The 18,556-nt window shown below is 43.2% G+C and overlaps 1 protein-coding gene across 1 annotated transcript in view; it reads right to left on the bottom strand.

Moving 5' to 3' along the window:
* Positions 1-10,585: 10,585 nt before the first annotated feature.
* CCDC180 (coiled-coil domain containing 180) overlaps positions 10,586-18,556 on the bottom strand; it is a 28,164-nt gene continuing 20,193 nt past the window's right edge. The window contains exons 28-36 of the mRNA XM_062497624.1: positions 17,744-17,815; positions 16,745-16,811; positions 16,413-16,557; positions 15,899-16,059; positions 14,935-15,072; positions 13,134-13,245; positions 12,787-12,892; positions 12,136-12,274; positions 10,586-10,717 (exon numbers count right to left, since the gene is read on the bottom strand). Of these exons, the coding sequence (XP_062353608.1) occupies positions 10,586-10,717; positions 12,136-12,274; positions 12,787-12,892; positions 13,134-13,245; positions 14,935-15,072; positions 15,899-16,059; positions 16,413-16,557; positions 16,745-16,811; positions 17,744-17,815 (1,072 nt within the window). The remainder of the gene's footprint in view (positions 10,718-12,135; positions 12,275-12,786; positions 12,893-13,133; positions 13,246-14,934; positions 15,073-15,898; positions 16,060-16,412; positions 16,558-16,744; positions 16,812-17,743; positions 17,816-18,556) is intronic.

Genomic DNA, 18,556 nt, shown 5'->3' on the forward strand with positions numbered 1-18,556 from the left:
ATGGATACACACAAACACACAGCTGTGAAATGTGGTAGAATACGACATATTCAGAGCACTATCAAACCTTAGCAACACAGCTCTGAGAGAGTGACAGCAGGAGCAAAGTACACCCGACACTGCAGGAACTTACACACGGGGAGAGTCACCCAGTCCACTTCGTTCAGTGCCGTACCTGCTTCAGATGGTATCAGCACGTTTTCAAGTACTTTTATCTAAAGACAAGAATTTTTGTACCAGCTCACAGGTCGGGAGAGACTGGAAGAGGGCTTAAAATATAAAACAAACCACTAGAAATAAAACAAACCATCAGGAAAAAAAAAAAAAAAAAAAAAACAACAACCCCAAAACAAAACGACGCACGCAGACGGCACAAATTTAGGACAGCAGCTTGCTAGTCTGGGCTCTTGGGAAGTGACTTCACTTTTCCCGCGGAGGAGGCAGGGAGATGAACGCTTCCACAGCGCTCTCGCTCGCTTTCCTGACCATGAAAACAACTTCATTTTTTAAATCCTGCGCTGTGCTCAGGAACTCCTCTCCTCCCGGAGCGCCGCTGCCCAGGGAACTCCACGCACACAGACGAACACCAAACGACACGAACCAGCGGAACCACGGCCCCGCGCCCCCGCCGCTCGGAGGGCCCGCGGCCAGCGGAGGAGCCACCCCAGGTCACCGGGCACTATCACCCGTCACACAGGGCGGGCCGGCGGCTCCCCCTCCCATCCTCTCCTCTCCTCTCCCCTCCTCCTGAGGGAGCGGCGACCTCCCCGCCTGCGCCCCTCACGACACCCGCTCCGCTCCGCTCGCCCAGGCGGGGCAGGCCGGGGCAGAGTCCCGATCTCTCACCGGTGCAGCCGGGCCGTCCTCCCCGCGCTGCCGCTGTCTCCAGCCCGGCGGGGCCGCGCAGCCGCCTCAGGCCCGGGACAGCGTCGCCCACATTCCGGCGGCGAGAGGGCGGGCGGGTGCGCGCGCACGGCTGACACGGCGTGAGGGCGGGAGGGAAGGAGGGACGGCAGCGGCGGCCGGGGAGCCCGGGGAGCCCGAGGGGCTTCGCGGCTGCCTGGGCTCGCCCTGCCCTCCTGTCGGTGTTGAATTCCTGTGCGGCCCCCGCGGGACTGCCCCCTCCGGAACACGGAATTCTAGAAGGGTTGGCGTTGGAAGGGGCCTTAAAGACCATCTCATTTCACCGTCCTGCCATGGGCAGGGACACCTTTCCACTATCCCAGGTTGCTCCAAGCCCCGTCCAGCCTGGCCTTGGACACTTCCAGTGATCCAGGGGCAGCCACAGCTTCTCTGGGCAACTTGTGCCAGGGCCTCCTCACCCTCACAGGGAACAATTTATTCCTAATATCTAATCTAACCGTGCTCTCGTGGTAAGCAGTTCTTCTCTGTCCTGGAACTACATGCTCTTGTAAATAATTTCTCCCTGTAAGTTCCCTTCGGATCCTGAAAGGCCACCCCAAAGGGTGGCCCCCAAGCCTTCTGTTTTCCAGCAGAAGTACTCCATCCCCTCTGATCATCCCTGTGCCTCCTCTGGATTCGCTCCTACAGGTCTATGTCCTTCCTAAGTGCCGGGACCCCAGAGCTGGAAGCAAGTGGGGTCTCACCTGAGCAGAGGGACAGAATTCTCCCCTCTGCTGCTGCCCACACTGATTTTGATATATGCTTCTCTCCCACCTGTCAGCATCCAGCAGGCACTGAAAAATCTCAAAATCCTCACCCACAACTGAAGGACAATGGAAGCAACCTATAAATCACAGCGCTCTTTAGAAAAGAAAACTAGTTAAGTTTGCCTTCAGATTTTGTATCCCAAATTTTGTACACTTTAGTCTCGCCAAGTGGTAGATTGTGTTTGCTTATAGCTTTGGTGTGGTTAAACAAATATTTAAAAAGGAAATATCTATGCTTAATTAAATATCACCATTGTTTATGTTTAAATAAGATATGTTTAAATTATGGCAACTTGTCTTGTTAGGTTGTGTGAGAAACAAATTACATTTAAATTAACCACAGCATCAATACAGCTTGTCTGTGTTCTCCCCGTTTTGGATGTGGTTCAGCAAAATCTTAAGGAATGTCAGATCATAGGCTTCAATAAAACAACTTCAGCATAAAAGCCAGTGACTTGTGTCCCATTGCCCCTGGGACAGCCAGACTGCCCACGTGGGCATTGATTTTAGGCTGTTTTCTTGTCACTGAGGTCGAGAGGTTGGTTTGTTACATGGTCTTTTTTGAGCTGAACTGTCGTAAAAAGCCTCTCTCAAAGTTGACAAGGCAAGTGGGCAAAGGAGACCGTTTCTCACACACACAAACATACACACACACACACACAAAAGCAAGCAGGCTCTCTGGATTACTTTTATCACACCACAGGTACAGATAAACCACAAAAGCATAGAGGAAAGCAGAAGAATTCGGGGAGAGGAGAAAAATTATTTTATTATTACAGTAGAGAAATAATAGTAAGAAAGTGTCCCTGCCACTGTACCCAGGCACTGCACACTGGTGTATATATGTGGGTAATAAACAGGAGGAACTGAAAGTCATTATATTCATAACCTGAATTATGAATAAATGGTCATAATTGGTTATTGGAAATGGAGAGTTTGTTCAGGAAGCCTAGGTAGGAAAAAAGAGACATAAAGTACAGAATTAGTGACAATATTTGGATAATGGCAAAAAGGAAAAGAACAGCTCTAACCAGATTATTTAGAGGGGAATAGTCCAAATCCCAAACACAGCCCTACACTAGCCACTATGAAGAGAATTAATTCTACCATGCAAACCCCCCAACATACAAACATACAAACAAATGATCAAGCTAAACTACAGAAAGAAACTATTTATTTAAGATGCTTACAAAGATTATCTGCAATTTTAGACAATACGTTTAGAAAAATGGTCAAGTAATCTGAAGGCTATTAGCAATTCCCTTCGAGAACTCAGAAAAAATACTGAGGATCCAGGAGACCAGCAAAAAGCAAACAGTGCCTACCCTAAGGCAGAAAAGAATGAAAGTCAGAGGCCAATCAGCTTCATTTTGTATCAGACAAATCAGTGGAAGAAATTATTAGTAATTAATAAGTAAGGCCTTGGCTGATAAGATTAATAACAACAGTAACATCTCAAAACCAAACTATGCAATCTTGACTGCAGCAAGGCTTCTGACAATATATCAGCTAATGCTCTCCTAAGCAGAATCAAGTAGCATTGGCTTAGAAAATGGCACTCAAAGGTATTATCAAGTTGTTTGCAATTAGTCTTCCAGATGTTTCCATCCCAAGTCCTGAATTACTTCTGTGAGGGAATAGGATACGGAATATTCTTATCATATTTGTGGAGAATATCCTGTCCAGGTGAGCACTATAATCATTTTGAAAGATCTAATTGGAATTGAAATCATGACTAGTTGGAAGATCTGAACTAAAGAGGATGTAATTCAATAAGGTGATATTACACACAGCTGGGAATAATAATTGTCTGCAAAAAAAGTGAGCTGGAGACAGAGGCAAACAGTTGCTTTATAGAAAATCTTGGTTCGTGATAGTTCATAAATTTATGTGAATTCACAAATTCAGTGATTTATGACCTACCACAACACACACAGGCATTCCAAGCATCCCAAAATGTCTTGAGACAATTTGGTGTTGCAAAAAATGTGACTGTGCTATTGAGATGTAGGAAAAGGCTGTCAAACACAAGAGCAAAATCATTCTTCTGCTCAAAAAGGAGCTCAAAAAGGTCTTCCTGAAGAACAGTGCTTATTTTGGGGGATCTCCTTTCAAACACAGAGATTTCTGGGGAGGACATGAAGAACTACTAGAAGCCTGGACAATATGACCTTGAGTCATACTGAAGCACGAATGAATGGAATTCCATTGGATGTCTGAGACAAGCCTTCAGTGACTTCATGGACCTCACAGACATCACAGGACCCATAGCCCACCCAATCCTTGCAGACTTCAAAAGTCCCATAGCCATCACAGCCTCCACAGCCCCCATAGCCCTGAATGACCCCACAAATACCACAGCCCACTGAGATTCAACAGCCTTCAAAGCCTGCAGTGTCATATCAGCCCTCACAGACCCTACTGCCATCACACACCCCATAACCTTGAGAGGCCCCACGGCCCTTACAGCCCCTGTAGCTTTTCCACAGAACTGAAAGCTGTGAAAGACCTCACACACCCCATAGTCCTCCAATGCCCTTGAGCCTTCACAGGCCTCACAGACCTCACAGCCCCAACGGCCCCTATACACTTCATAGCCCAAACAGACATCTCAGTCCCCACAGACCCCACATATGCCTTGACACAGCCCATCACCCTTATACTCCTCCAAGCCCCTATAACCTTCCCACCTACCATAGACCTCAAACTCCCAAAGCATTCATAAGCCACAAAGCTCTCAGTGCACCTACAGCTATCACAGACCTCATAGCCCCCATAGCTCTCATAGCACCAGTAGATTACAGAGCCCACACAGACCTTCACAACCACCACAGACCTCACAGTATCCCACCCGCCAAAGCCCACATAGCCTTCACAGCCCCTATAGCCCTCACAGCCTTCTCGAGTCTCACAGACCTGACAGGTGTCACAGACTGTATGGCACTCACAAACCCCATAGCCCTCTGTCGTGATTTGACACTGGCCAAATGCCAGGCACCATCAAGAGTCGCTAGCTTTCCCTTTTCTGCTGCAGTTAGGCAGAGGAGAGGTAAAAAGATTAATGAAGGGCTCATGAGATAAGGATTGGGAGGAAAAAACACTCTAAGGGCAAAACAGGTTCAAATTTAAAGGTGTAACATAAATTATTAACAGAGGAGGATTACAAGAAGAAAAAATAAGCCTTTAAAGCACCTTCCCCCCCCAGTTCTGCCCTCTCCTCTGGCAGCGCAGGAAGACAAGGTGTGGAGGTTTTAGTCAGTTCATCACTTGGGATCTTTTCTGTTCACTTAGGGAGAGGAGTCTTTTTGCTACTATGCCATGAGGTTCCTCTCACAGGCAAAACTGTTGTGGCATGGGTCACTTGTCCACAGGGTGTAGTCTTTTAAGGATAGGATGCTCTAGTTTGGAAGCAAGACCTCTCTTTCTCTGTCTCTTGAAGCAAGGGCCCTCTCTCATTCAGGTCTCTCACTAGAAGCCAGCTTTGTCTGGCATCCACCCACTCCAGCCTGAGCACTTTTCCCACAGGCCGTGAGTGGATCTCTGCATCCCCCATGGATTTCATGCATTACAACAGGACAGTTTGTCTCACTGTGGTACTCACCATGGCTTGCAGATGAATCTCAGCTGTGACGTCTGGAGCACCTCCTTCCCTTTCTTCTTTTCCACTGACGTTGGTGTCTCCATGTTGTTTTCCCTCACATGTCCTCACTTCCTCCTCTTCTCTAACTAGAGCAAAAACTGCTGCTTGTAGGTACCATTGTCAATTTCCACCAATTTGAAGATTCTTGCAAGACCCTGCAGTGCCAAGAAGTTGATCTCTTCTAAGTTCTGCATTGGGGAATCACTCATCATGTTTCTGCTGCCGGCCAGGAGGCCCTGCTGCCACCGAGCAGGCAGTGGCAGCCACCCTGGCACTGGTGCTATTGAATATCTCTCTTCATGTGAGGTGCCAGGAAGAAGCCGTCACCGCTGGCCCTGCCCTTTCTGCCCACAGCGCAGCTGGCTAGGGGTGGCCAGGCAGGCAAAGTTCACCAGAGGCCACGCTGAGATGGTGGTGGCTGCAGCGATACATTGCTGCCAGCCACACCGGGATGGCCCCTGGCAGCGGTGCTTCACCACCCCTGTAAAAAAACTGCATCTGCACTGTTTTGATTTTCTTCTTAAGTATGTCACAACAGAGGCATTACTCGTCTCTCTAATTGGACCAGCACTATGTCCGTCTTCAGAGCCATCAGAGTTTGGCTCTGTCAGACATGGTGGAAGTTTCTAGCAGCTTGTCACAGAAGCTGCCCCTGTGGCTCCCCCACTTACCAAAAACCAGGCTGTGTCAAACCAACACACCCTGACATCACCTGCAGCCCTCAAAAGTCCCCACAGTTCTCACAGCCCCTCTAGGTCCCTGAACCATATCAGCCCTCAGACTCCATGGCCCTCAGAGACCCCTGGGGAGGTCACTGGGTGCAGTGTGGGTGGGAGGTGTGGTACAAGCAGGGCACGCAGCTCAGGAAGGGGTTGGGAAGGGTGAGAGGGCGGTGCAGGGGTGGGTGTGAGGTGCATGAGGGGTTGTGGGGTTTCTCACTGTGTTTGTGGGGCTGCAGGGTGTTGGCTGAGAGGAATCCTTACCAGCCTCCTGCCCCAGGGGTTCCCCAGGAACCAGCCCTGCCCCTGCTCCTGACACTGGACTTGGTCACCTGCACGTGTACGGACTTGAGGGAAGGTGTTACACACCAGGGACAGTAACAGGCACAGTAACAGGTGTCGGGCTGGGCTTGATGTGGTGACAGAAGGGGTGATGGTACTGTGCACGTTGTCCCTGTGGCCTCTCCTCCAACTGCTGAGAGTGCAGGAGCTCTGATCCACCTGCTCATGGAACCAAGAGGCCACTGGGACACTGCAGAACCAAGGACACCATTGTTAACACTTTGGGGACCCATGGAACCAAGGGACAATTATGACCCTGATGGGCATCATAGAAACAAGGAGACGTGTGAAACTCCTGAACTTCATGGGACCAGGGGTCCATTCTGACATTTTTGAACCAAGGAGACCATTGTGATGCTATGAAACAAAGGACACCATAGTGACACTGAGGAAATTCTTGGAACCATTGTGACATTGCGAAACCAAGAAGACCATTTTGAAACTGTGGAACCTCATGGAACCAAGAGCATATTGTGACACTGAAAAAAAGGAGACCATTGTGACACTAAATAACCTAATGAAACCAAGGATCTACTATGACACAGCAGGACTTTATGGATCGAAGTGACTTGTGATGGAACAAAGGCAAAGTGGCACCATAGGACCTCATGGAATCAATGGTTCATTATTACACAGAGGGGCACTGTATAACCAAGGGTCCTTTGTGATACTGCAGAACCAATGAATCAATTCTTACCCTGTGGAGCCACATGGAACTGATGCCTTGAGAGGCTACCTAGACCAGAGTCCAGACAGAGTTAAAGGAATAAAGTAGGTATTTATTAAAAAGGCCTTCACAGGACATACCTTGGGCAGTATAAGAGCCTGGCTGAGGCTACACCCAAGAGGGATGATGGGTCACGAGTATTCACACTTTGATAAGTTTTGGTCCATTTACATATTGGGGTTAATTGTCCAAGGTTATGAAGGTTATGAAGTCACATCCTCTCAGTTTTTCTCCTCAATTCGCTGTTGTTTATACATTTTGCGCCTGAAGCTGCATCAGTGTCCCTGGTCCTTGGGCTGGAAAAGGATTGTTTTGTCTAAACTGTGAAGAGAACTTGCTAACACTTTATATGAAGATCAGAGTTATATACTAATGCAGTACAGAATTGAAAAAGATGAAAGCTAAAACTTAAAGGCATCAAAACCAAGGGTCCATTGTGACACCTCAGAACCTCATGGAACCAAGGGTGTGTCACTACATGGCTTCATGGAACCATGGGTCCCTTGTGAAACGTGGAACAAGGAGACCACTGTTAACACTATGGAACCTCATGAAGCCAAGCGTCCCTTGTGGCATCATGATGCTCTATGGTACCTGGGGTCTGCTGTAACACTGTAAAACCAAGGAGACCATTGTGACATCTCAGAGCGTCACTAAACCAAGTGACTATTGTGACATTATGGGGCCTCAGCAAACGAAGGGGCCATTGTGACTTTGCAGAACCAAGCAGACCTATGTCACACTGCAGGCCACATGCAACTAATGGTATAGTGTAACACTGTGGAACCAAGGAGTTTATTCTGGCACTGCAGAAGCAAATTGAACCAAAAGACTAGTGTGAAGCTGAGGGGCCTCAAAGAAGTAAGAGCTCATTGTGACACTCGGGGGCCTAATGTAACCAAAGGTCCATTGTTACACTGGGGAAACAAGGACACCATTGTGACACTAGGGAACCTCAGGATTCTAAGGATCCACTGAGACTCAGAGGGACCTAATACAACCAAGGGTCCAGTGTGAGACTGTGGAACCTCATGGAACCAAGGCTCAATTGTTACACACTGGGACCTAATGCAAGCAAGTGTCCATTGTGACACTGGAGAACCAAGGAGTCAGTTGTGACAAATGGGAAACTCATGGAACTGAGAGTCCCTTGTTGACAGAGCAGACTAAAGGAGAGCACTGTGACACTAAAGAAACTGATGAAACCAACAGTCTGTGGTGAATCTGAGGGGTCTCATAAAACTAAAAGGCCACTGTGACAGTGGTGCCCTGTGTATCCAAGTCCATTGTGACTCTGCAAAGCTTCATAGAACCACCAGTCCATTGTGACACAACGGAGCCTCATGGAACCAATGGTCTTTTGTGACACAGAGGAGTCACAAGGAACCAAGGGGTCATTGTGACACAGACGGGTGTCATGTGACTAAGGGTCCTTTGTGACATTACTGAGCCTCATGTAACCAAGGGTCCATTTTGACACTGCAGAACCAATGACAGCATTGTGACACCTCAGAACTTCATGGAACCAAGGGTGTATTGTGTCAGTGCAGGGCCTCATGGAACCATGGATGTTGCAATGCATCTGAACAGCTTAGGCCATTGTTTATACCACGTGCTCCAGCCGAGCTGTTTTTAGCTGTTATTCTGCAGTTTTATCAAACATTCTGGAACTCATCAAGGCTACTGAAACATAAATTGTGCTAAACTGGGAGAGAAGCTGAAAAACAGAATACCAAGATTAGAAGAACAAAGATAAAGGTGTGTGGTCATGCTCTAGACTGCAACCAATCATTTTACCTGCAAAGCTCATGCAAGGTGCATGGACAAGAGAGAGGCGCTAATCAAAAAATGCATGATCATGTGAACAGTAGGTTTAGAAGGTACAAGTAGGGTTTAAAGTAAACAACAAATCAGCTTCTGCATAATCACATTGATCTGCTGTCCAGAAGTCCTTCGTTTCCACGCACAGATCCATTGCAACCACTGTTACACTATGGAACCTCATGGAATCAAGTGTCCATTCTGACATTATTGTGCTGTGTGGACCCCAGGGTCTGTTGTGACACTGTAAAACCAAGAAAATCATTGTGACACCTCAGAACATCATTCAACCAAGTGCCTATTATGACATTTGAGGCCTTAGTGAACCAACGGGCCATTGTAACATTGCAGAACCAAGCAGACCAATGTCACACTGTGGGACCATATGGAACTAATGGTATAGTGTCACACTGTGGAACCAAGTAGACCATTGCTACACTGCAGAACCTCATGGTACTGTCCATTTATTGCAACCTTATAGGGCCTCATGGCACCAAGGAGCCATTGTGACACTTTAGAACCAAGGACACTTTTGTGATATTGTGCAACAAAAGTTGTTGTCACCACTGTGACACTGCAGAACCCCATGGAACCAAGCGTCCATTGTGACAAACTGGAGTGTCATGGAACCCAGGGTCCAACGTGACACTCTGGAACCAAGGAGACCATTGTGATACAGTGGAATCTCAATGAATGGAGCATGGGATGGGCAAAAAAAGGAAAGTGAATCTAAAGTAAGGGAGGGGCAAGGGTAGGCAATGCAAGGAGGGTCATGGGGGGCAAGGATATGCAAGGCAAGGGATGGGCAAGGAAAAACAAGGAAACACAATGGAGAGGCAAGGTGAGAAAACACAAGAGGTGCAAGGCAAGGGAGGGGCAGGATGGAGGCAGGGAAAGGCAAGGAAGGGCAAATCAGAGGACCAAGGTAAAGAAAGGCAAGGCAAGGGAGTGGCATACAAGGGGCAAGTCAATGCAAGGCAGGAAAAGGGAAAAGGGAAAAGGGAGGGAGAAGACTGGGGCAAGAGAGGAACAAAGCATGGCAAGGAAAGTAAGGGGTAACAGAGGGGCAAGGCAAAGGAGGGGCAGGCAAGGCATAGCAATGAAAAAGTGGTAGGCAACACAAGATAGAAGTGGGAGAGGAAAGGCAAGGAATGGGAAGGGTAGGCAAGTCAAAGCTTGTTGAACAAAGACAACATAAAATGTATATGTTTTTCAGGCTGGCCATCTCCAATGAGAGGTCTCTGTGCAGAAGTGCTTGGGCAAGGGGCCTTGATGCAAGGGTGCTTAGGTACAGTTCTCATCCATGCCTTGGAGAGTTTTCAGACCAAACCAACTCACATGAGCAAAACTGCAACAAAATCCTGTAAACTCTGCTAATAAATACACATTCAGTGCCTTTGCATAGAAGGTTCATGTGCACAAACACATGTGAATGGTACCAGATGATACTGTAAGTCAAATCAGGTGGTTATGTAAGTTGTAAAGATGAGTATAGTAGTAGTCTTAAGACTGCATACAAGGAAACAAGAGTGGTAAAACGGCAAAACAAAGACAAAAAGTAGCTTCTTTCAATGCAACAGATTTCTAAGATGAAAGAAAAATATCAGTGACATTCATACAAACATGTCAATTTACACCAACAAAAGTCAGTAAAATTTGACTCATCTCAGATGTAGAGTTGCTTTATCTTCCGGACAGATTCTTCCCACCAATCATTCCAACGCTGAATTGCCAATAGCTGAGCTGCACTTTCTTTCTTGATCTGGGCAAGCATCTGTTCAACTTTACTTTTGTATTTCTATATAAAAAACCCCAACAATTAAGGACAAAATTAGAAGTGATGAAATATAATTTTATTTGCCTAAGTCCAAGTCCTGATCCATTGTGTCATCAGATTGCATAGAGGTCACTTATGTTTTGCCTTTGATAATAGAACTCTATAAATAATTAACTATTAGTTGTGTTCCTTCCGTGTTCCTTTTAAAGACTTCTGAAATTAAATTACCAGCAATATTTAAATTTTGCTAAAATGCAAAATCTTCATCTTACTTTCATTAGTTCCTAAGAGTAGGGAGTTGCCTTCTCTCAACACCCAAGTATGCATCTCCAACACAGGATGCACTTGGGTTCTTGCTGGAGCTTCTTAACTCAAAAGTGTGAACTATTACAAAACTGCCAAAAAGTTATTTCCTCTAGACAGAAACTTATAGACTACCATAAAAACCTCAAGGCACTTTAATATTCCTGAAGAGTCCATGCTCCAAAACATAAAGGACTGTATTTCTAATGCAACACACATGCAGGAAAATACTCCTGTGGTGTGTGCGCACTCTATATCCAGTCCTTTTACCTAACCATTTGTATTATACCACTTGTATCCAAACAACCATATCCCCTTCAAATCTGTGCTGTAATCAGGTTCTTGGGCACTAGAACTAGATACATAAAACACACATGCAAATTGGTAGTTTTGATGTCATTTGCCATCATTGACAGTATATTTTACATTCCCCTATTAAAAACAGGTATTTTTTAAAAGTTAATTTAGGTCCGTGGGATTACAATTACTTCCAGATCAGATGCATAAACACATCTCTAAGTGATTTAATATAAAAGTATTCTCCTAACTGCTGAGCACTGCTGTTTTGAAAACAATTGTCTGTACCAGTCAGAGGCTCAGAGTTGTCTGCACTCTTTTGACAGAGTTAATGAAGAAAGAAAGAGTGATCATTTTTATGGTGGACACAGTCATCTGTGATCGCTGCGGATATAAGATAGGTATGAAGTATTTTACAGCTCTTCATTCTTATGGGAAAATCAGTGTTTGTGATCTAAGGCTAGAGCTGTAGGCTTCAGAGAGGTGAGTGAAAAGCAGGACTGGAATGGCACTGGGGCACAGCTGCTTTTGGAACTACGATGCTGCCAAAATGCAGTGTCTTGTTTCTGACACCATCCATGCTTCTCTGCTGAAACAATTCCTTTTTGTCATGTCCCTGAATAAGAAGACTCCCTAAGAAACCAACCTTGTCTGCTTCTGACAGCATCACAAAGAAACAGACACAAGAAAGGATTTCTAACACGGATAATAGGGCCTTAAGATCTGCAAACACTGTGTATGTTAAAAACTTACACACAAACTAAGATTCTATAATTGTCTTCTTAAAAAACCAAACCCCCAACAGCAGCAGCCTCAAGAGTCCTTCCCCACAGACCCACCTTATATGCAGCTTGTCTTGCATCCACCACTGCCAGATGGCCCAGGGTAGTCTTAGCTGTTGAAACTGATGCAGTTCCTCTGCATAGAATATAGTCTGGAGAGCCAGGAAGAGTAGTCTTGGGTATTCCTGGCCAAGACCTATAAAAAACCAAACCAGTCAAAAAACACATGAGGAAAGAAGTTAGAAAAGAGAACAGATCATACTAATTCATGTTACTTGTACTAAGGTGCCAAAGATCAATGGGGTTTTTTTTCCACAAAAGGTTTACCCTAAAAACATCTTTATTTAGTACAACCACCTTTTTCTTTTAAAGCATCTATCCACAGTACAGAATTCATTTCTTCTGAATGACAATACACAGACTATTCATAGATCTGAATGTAATGAACTGATAACCAATGACAGGCAAGTAGCATAGCAATAGGAGTGGCATGGTATTGTTTTATAATACTATATGTAATTTACTTTTATTTGGATCCATTGCAATTCTTTCTTTAAAATCATTGCCCACTCAAACTACCCCATTCAATGACATTACTAATGATGAGCAGTTTCAACAAGTGCAGCAAAAGACTATGAGGACAGGGCCTGTTATCATTTCAGAGCAGAGGAATCAGACAGAACAGAGTTCAGTATCTCCAAATACTACCTCCTTCCTCGTTTGACTAACTGTTGAACTTTGGAGGTTCCTAGAGGAAGTCCAGCTTGTTTATGATGCTTTAAAGTCAACATCTTCTCTGTAGGTATTTCAGTTCCTGGGAGGTAATAGAAGATGTGCTCAGCAGAAACAAAACAGTGTCAAGAATACAACTGTTTTGGTGTAACTGTGCAGCTCAGTGCTCTTCACACTCAAGAAATAGCTTTGCGTGCTTTATTATGAAAATTTTAAAATTTAAAATATGATAGCATATCAAAGCCTCCTCTTCCTTGGGACACTCTGCTTCCATCTTTGACAAGGGTGAGGAGGCCTGAACAAGCAATCTCTTCTTTTCTTACCTGCCACTTTTACATCATCAGCAGTGATGGTTTCATCTAGTTCCAAGAGGAGCTTTTCAGTGAGGGCAGCCAGTGCAGAAAAAAAGCTCTGAGCACACTCAGCAGCACAATCCTGTTGCAACATTGAAAACAAGTGAGAGGAATTCCATTTATAATTTTATCTATTCTCCTTTTAACTTGGCTCCAAAAGACCAGAAAAACATCAAACCCTGGCATTCTGCAGATAACAGACATAAGGCTCAAAGTTGTATATAAAAGGGTCTCAAAGTGTCTCTGCAGTATTCTTAGAATTGCCTGATTATCTAATGTTGGAGTGTGTAAAACAGGGGTCTCTCTGAGTTCCTCAGAATGAGATGAGAATACAGGAATCAAATTAAAACCTTTAGGTAAATTAAAGTATATTAAGCCACTGATACATGAAATTGAGGTGTAAGCTTAAGTTTTAAGTAAGTAACTAAGTTTAAGTAAGTAAGAATATGTTTTAAGCGCTTTAAAGAGCAAAAGCCTGAGAATCTGGTGTAAAAAACAAGCTTCAGTGAGAGTTCAAAAACATAAAAATATAGTAAGAATATTGCTTACATTCTTTAGATAGAACAAGATAGAATTATTTGTGTAACTAGATAGACTATATGCATAAGTTATGCATAAACTTTCATACTAGAACTAGAATTCTAATAGGTTTAGAAGGAATGCTTCAGATTCGTGTTTTTATCTCATTGGATAATTTGTAAATAAGTACCCATGCATTGGGGACCACCATCATCATTGCCTGGAACAAGATAGGAGCTGCTGCTGCAACTTGGGCTGTTCTCAAGACCTTGCACCAGAGAGCTGCTTCTGCCCCTAACTGGGACTCTGTGCTGAAAGCTTTTAGCATGGACTCCAACACTTGGGACTCTCTGTCTTCTGAAACTGATGTGCCTCTACAAATACCTTTACAGCAACCAACAACAGCTCTTGCCTTTTCTGAAGACCCATGACAATCCCAAAATTGACAATCTAAAATTCAAAAAACTGTTTTGTGTATTGGTACCTAGTAGTTACACATTTGGGTTAAATGTGATAAAACCAGCTTCTAGCCAAAGAGAAGATAAATTTGGAATTCAGGTATTTTGGGTGGAAGTGCTTAGGCCAGATGTTATTCTCAAACAGGATATTTGTGTTTCTGTGTCTCTGTGCAGAGCTAGGAGTAGAAGGAGATACTACTTTGGAATTAAAAATACCAATACTCTGCAGACAGTGTAGAATTTGGAGTAAGTGGCCTGAGAGAACTAAACAATGGGCCTTAATGTTGGGGAACCAACCTTCAATTTACCCAGGGGGTGACAGGGGAAAAATATTTTGATTCCTGAATCTCTCCTGTAAATGCAACTTATTTCAGTTCTTAATCTTGTGTAGAAAATTGTCAATTATTTGCATCAATGAAATGCACAGAAAAGAAAACTCTTCCAGGCATCTGTTGTCTGAAAGTAAGAGAACTAACCAGAGGATGCCACCACCAGAGCCAACACTGTTACCTACCATTAAGCTCATAGCCAGTAGGTTCTATGAATGATACAAAATATCAGTAAGTTCCACAAGGTATCTAAGCCCCTATATGTGTGCAGATATATTTATTTCTATGTTGATCTAATGATGACAATACATCACTTAAAAGTTTAGCAATATATGAACAGGACTACCTAAAACTGAAAGAGTATTCAAGTTTCCTTTGGATGGGGAGGAAAAATGTGTCCAAAAATACACCCTCCTTTCCAAATGCAAGATTTAAGTTCACATTAAGCAAGGACTTCAAAGTTACCTGCAGCAACTTTGTGTTGAGGTGAACACCATCAGTTTGATCTTTTTGCCTTTTTATTTCCTCTTGGCATAAAGCCTCCAGCTGATGAGTGTTGTTTGGGTGTCCTAGGGAGTAATGTAATTTTCTCCAGTGCATAGTCTTTAAGGAAATATGTAAGAAAGAAATGCTTTCAGTAAAGAATGTACTATGAGCCATAAAAAGGAAGAAGTAAACCACAAACATTTTCTATAAAGGTATTCAGAAAGAAAAGGAAAATGGAGCTACCTCTTGGCTGTCTGGATATAAGATTTGCAGTGCAATATGCACCAAATTGCCTCTCTGCTGGCCTCTGGTCTCACTTTGGGATTTATTTTCAACAAAAAAAATCATCTCTTCTACCAAGTGGATATATTTTGTATCTCTACATTTGTAATTTTTACCTAATTTTTAATACTCAGACATAATTGCAAGACATTGCAGCATAGCATTTTCTGCGTGATCTCCATTATGATTCTGTTCTCAGTTCTGATATTACTTGACAAAATATGCCTCTTTTATGAATGATGGCAAAGAATAGTATTTCATTTTCCCTACATCATAATTCTCACAAAGGAGTGCACCCATACAGTAGGAGCTCTCTGGCCATACCACAGGGTCACAGCCCTCACAGAGCTGACAATCCAAGAGTAAGATGACAGGCAGAGCTGAGAAGATGAGAAAGAGGCAGGCAAGTGCTGCAAGCTGGGAGAGAAGGGACAGAGTTCCACAAAATACAAAGCTTCCAGGAGAACTAAGCAGATTCTGCAAACACAGAAACTACATCTGTTATTTGCAGATAACTGCAAACACAGAAGCTACATCTGTGGTCAGCTCAGAAGGAACTGATGAAGCAAACAGCGAGAATGAGAAAAATAAAATTTTATCCATTTGATGCACTTAGCACTGGTTACACTAAAAAGCATTCCAGTATGTCCATGATACATACCTTCCCATCCTCCCACTCTTTCAGCTGGCTGTTGAAGAGATGCTGAATATGACCAGTAAAAGAGCTGAGTTTCTGCTCATGCTCTTTCAAAAGACTTTCCACAACCAGTTGGGAAACAGAAGAGAGTTCCTCTTCAAACCACTTCAGCTGATCTGAAAATTCTTTTTGGAAAAGACAGGGTGTGTATATGACACAAACAACGTGGAATTTTCTCTCACAGAGATTGTGTTCCTGACATTCCTTTTTCTAGGTGCAAAGCTTTGAGAAAGCTTGCTCAGATTTGTGACTTTGTACAGGTCTTTTAACTTAGTCAAGTGCCTTTCTGCTACACTTTTTGTAGCTGATAATACCTAAAAAAGACAATTAGCTCAATTTCCAGCAAAGTCAACTAAGTTTTTCCACTGAGTGTGATGGATTATAACAAAAACATAATTCTTGGTCACTGCAATTTTCAGCTTACATACTGAAAAATTACATGCACAAGAAAATGCAAGTCTTAACTGAATGACTTTACCTCTAAGACAGAAATTGTAGTAATCATCTGTCTGTCTTTGGTATGACAGTAGTTTCAGTCTGAGCATTTCTGCCCAATGTTCAAATGTGTCTGGAAGATCTTCAAGCATTCCCATATGAGGATTCTTCTTTTCTCCATAGAACTCCTGCAAAAGGGAAAGATAAACCAGAAAAAATGTTGATAACACATTTAAACATGTCACATCTAGGTATATAACAGTAGGAGAAGAAAGGAAAATTTTGGACAGTCTGCCAAACATTGAAATAATCAAATTATTCATAACAGTACACCTATGAAAGCAGAACTGACTAAAGAACATGACATTTCCTTACCTCACCGAGGCAGACCAAGGTGTTGTTACCCTTCCAGAGAATATTCATAATAATCCCCTTAAAAGTACTGAAAAGCAAAAAAAAATAAAAATTTAAAAATATGATCACACCATTAAATAATCAACTGGCAATATTCACTATTTTTCAAGTATTTTGTTCCAGTTAATTTTAGTATGTTTTTCACAGCATACACCAACCAATATGTAGCATGCCTAAGAACCTTCCCCCACATTAGCACAGATTCTCTTCAGATGCAGCCAGGACAAGGAGCTGTTTTAATTGCTCACTGGGGAGCACTGCTACATCACTATCACAAAAAAGCAATCTTAACCAGATTCCTGTGCCCAGAGAGCTTACCATGTATTTTATATAAAGCAAAAAGTTTTGAAGGTGGGTCTAGACATTTACTGGAATTATTTTGAAATACAATATGGAACAAAATTCCCCAACACTCAAACATCTTAAGGTTTAATTTTAATAGTTTTGTATGGCATGCACAAAATACCTCAGTTCTACAGAGTACAGCTTTCTCTTAAAAAAGGTGAATGAAACCTGTTTGGTCCTTGTTTATCCCAAGTAATGAAATACTGATCACAATAATGAAGACATAAAATGTATTTCTCTTCTTAGGTGTGAAAATAATTGAAAGAGAGACTATTTCACATTCCCCACCCACTTCTTACAAATGTATAAAATGGGGTCCAATAAGATCCCCCACTTCAGACATTAGACAGAATGACCCAGATGACTTATATCTTCACTATTATTATTTTGCAAATAGGAACTGTTCTGGAAGTACTCTGACCTATAAATATCAAGGCTAAATACCTCAAAATTCAGTGGTGAACTCCATAGGTCACAGTGATAGATAGATAGATAGATAGACAGACAGACAGACAGACAGACAGACAGATATATACATACATATGTACCTATATACATACATACAACAGAGGGTTTTTATAGATTAACTTCTTGTTCTGGAAATATATGACTTACTCAGACTTTACAGGCTTCTTTCCAAATATCTCGGATCTCTCATTCCTGGTAAGAGATTTTCTGCCTTTTTCACTGGAAGGAAAAACATTAATTTGAAACTATCCACAAGTGTTTTCCTTCTCTGGCTGATTATTTGAGCTAGTCAGTCATACAACAGACATGAAACTGAACAAAAACTGGAAAAAACATAACTGTAGAACTAGTATTCTATGTGTCCTGGTTCTGGCCAGGACAGGGTTAACTTCTGCAGTAGCCTGGAGGGGGTCTGGCCAGCACCTGGAGGTCATTCTCTACCACCTCTCATCATTGTGGGGGTGGGTGGAAGTGTCTCTGCGGTTGGGGAATGTGGTAGCAGTCAAGTCACGTCAGGGTGTGAATCGCTTGCCTCTCTTGCACACTTTGCTATTAGCATTAATGCTGTTACTGTTCGTTTTTTATCTCATTGCTGTTTCTAGTAAATTGTTCTTATCTCAACCTCATCTTCACCTTTTGTGCCTCCAGTTTTGCTCTCCAGCTGCTGCAGGGAAAGGGGAGTGACCTTTTGGTAGGAGCACAAAACTGGAGAATACTATTCCCAAACCATGACAATATAAAGATAGTATTTTGATGGAAAAAGATTCTCAGAATTCTCTTATAAACTCTCATTTGTTCAAAATTATTTTGTTGCTTTCACTATTACAGTAGTTCATTTCATCAATCTGTGGACTAAGCTGAAGACAAACTATTTAGACACACCTGAAAATTCAGACACATTGATTTAAGGGTTAGTCCATATTTCAACAACTTCAAAATAGAAAACGGCAGCAGATGAAG

Source organism: Cinclus cinclus, chromosome 8 (assembly GCF_963662255.1).
Source record: "Cinclus cinclus chromosome 8, bCinCin1.1, whole genome shotgun sequence".
In the NCBI taxonomy this organism is placed as follows: Eukaryota; Metazoa; Chordata; class Aves; order Passeriformes; family Cinclidae; genus Cinclus; species Cinclus cinclus.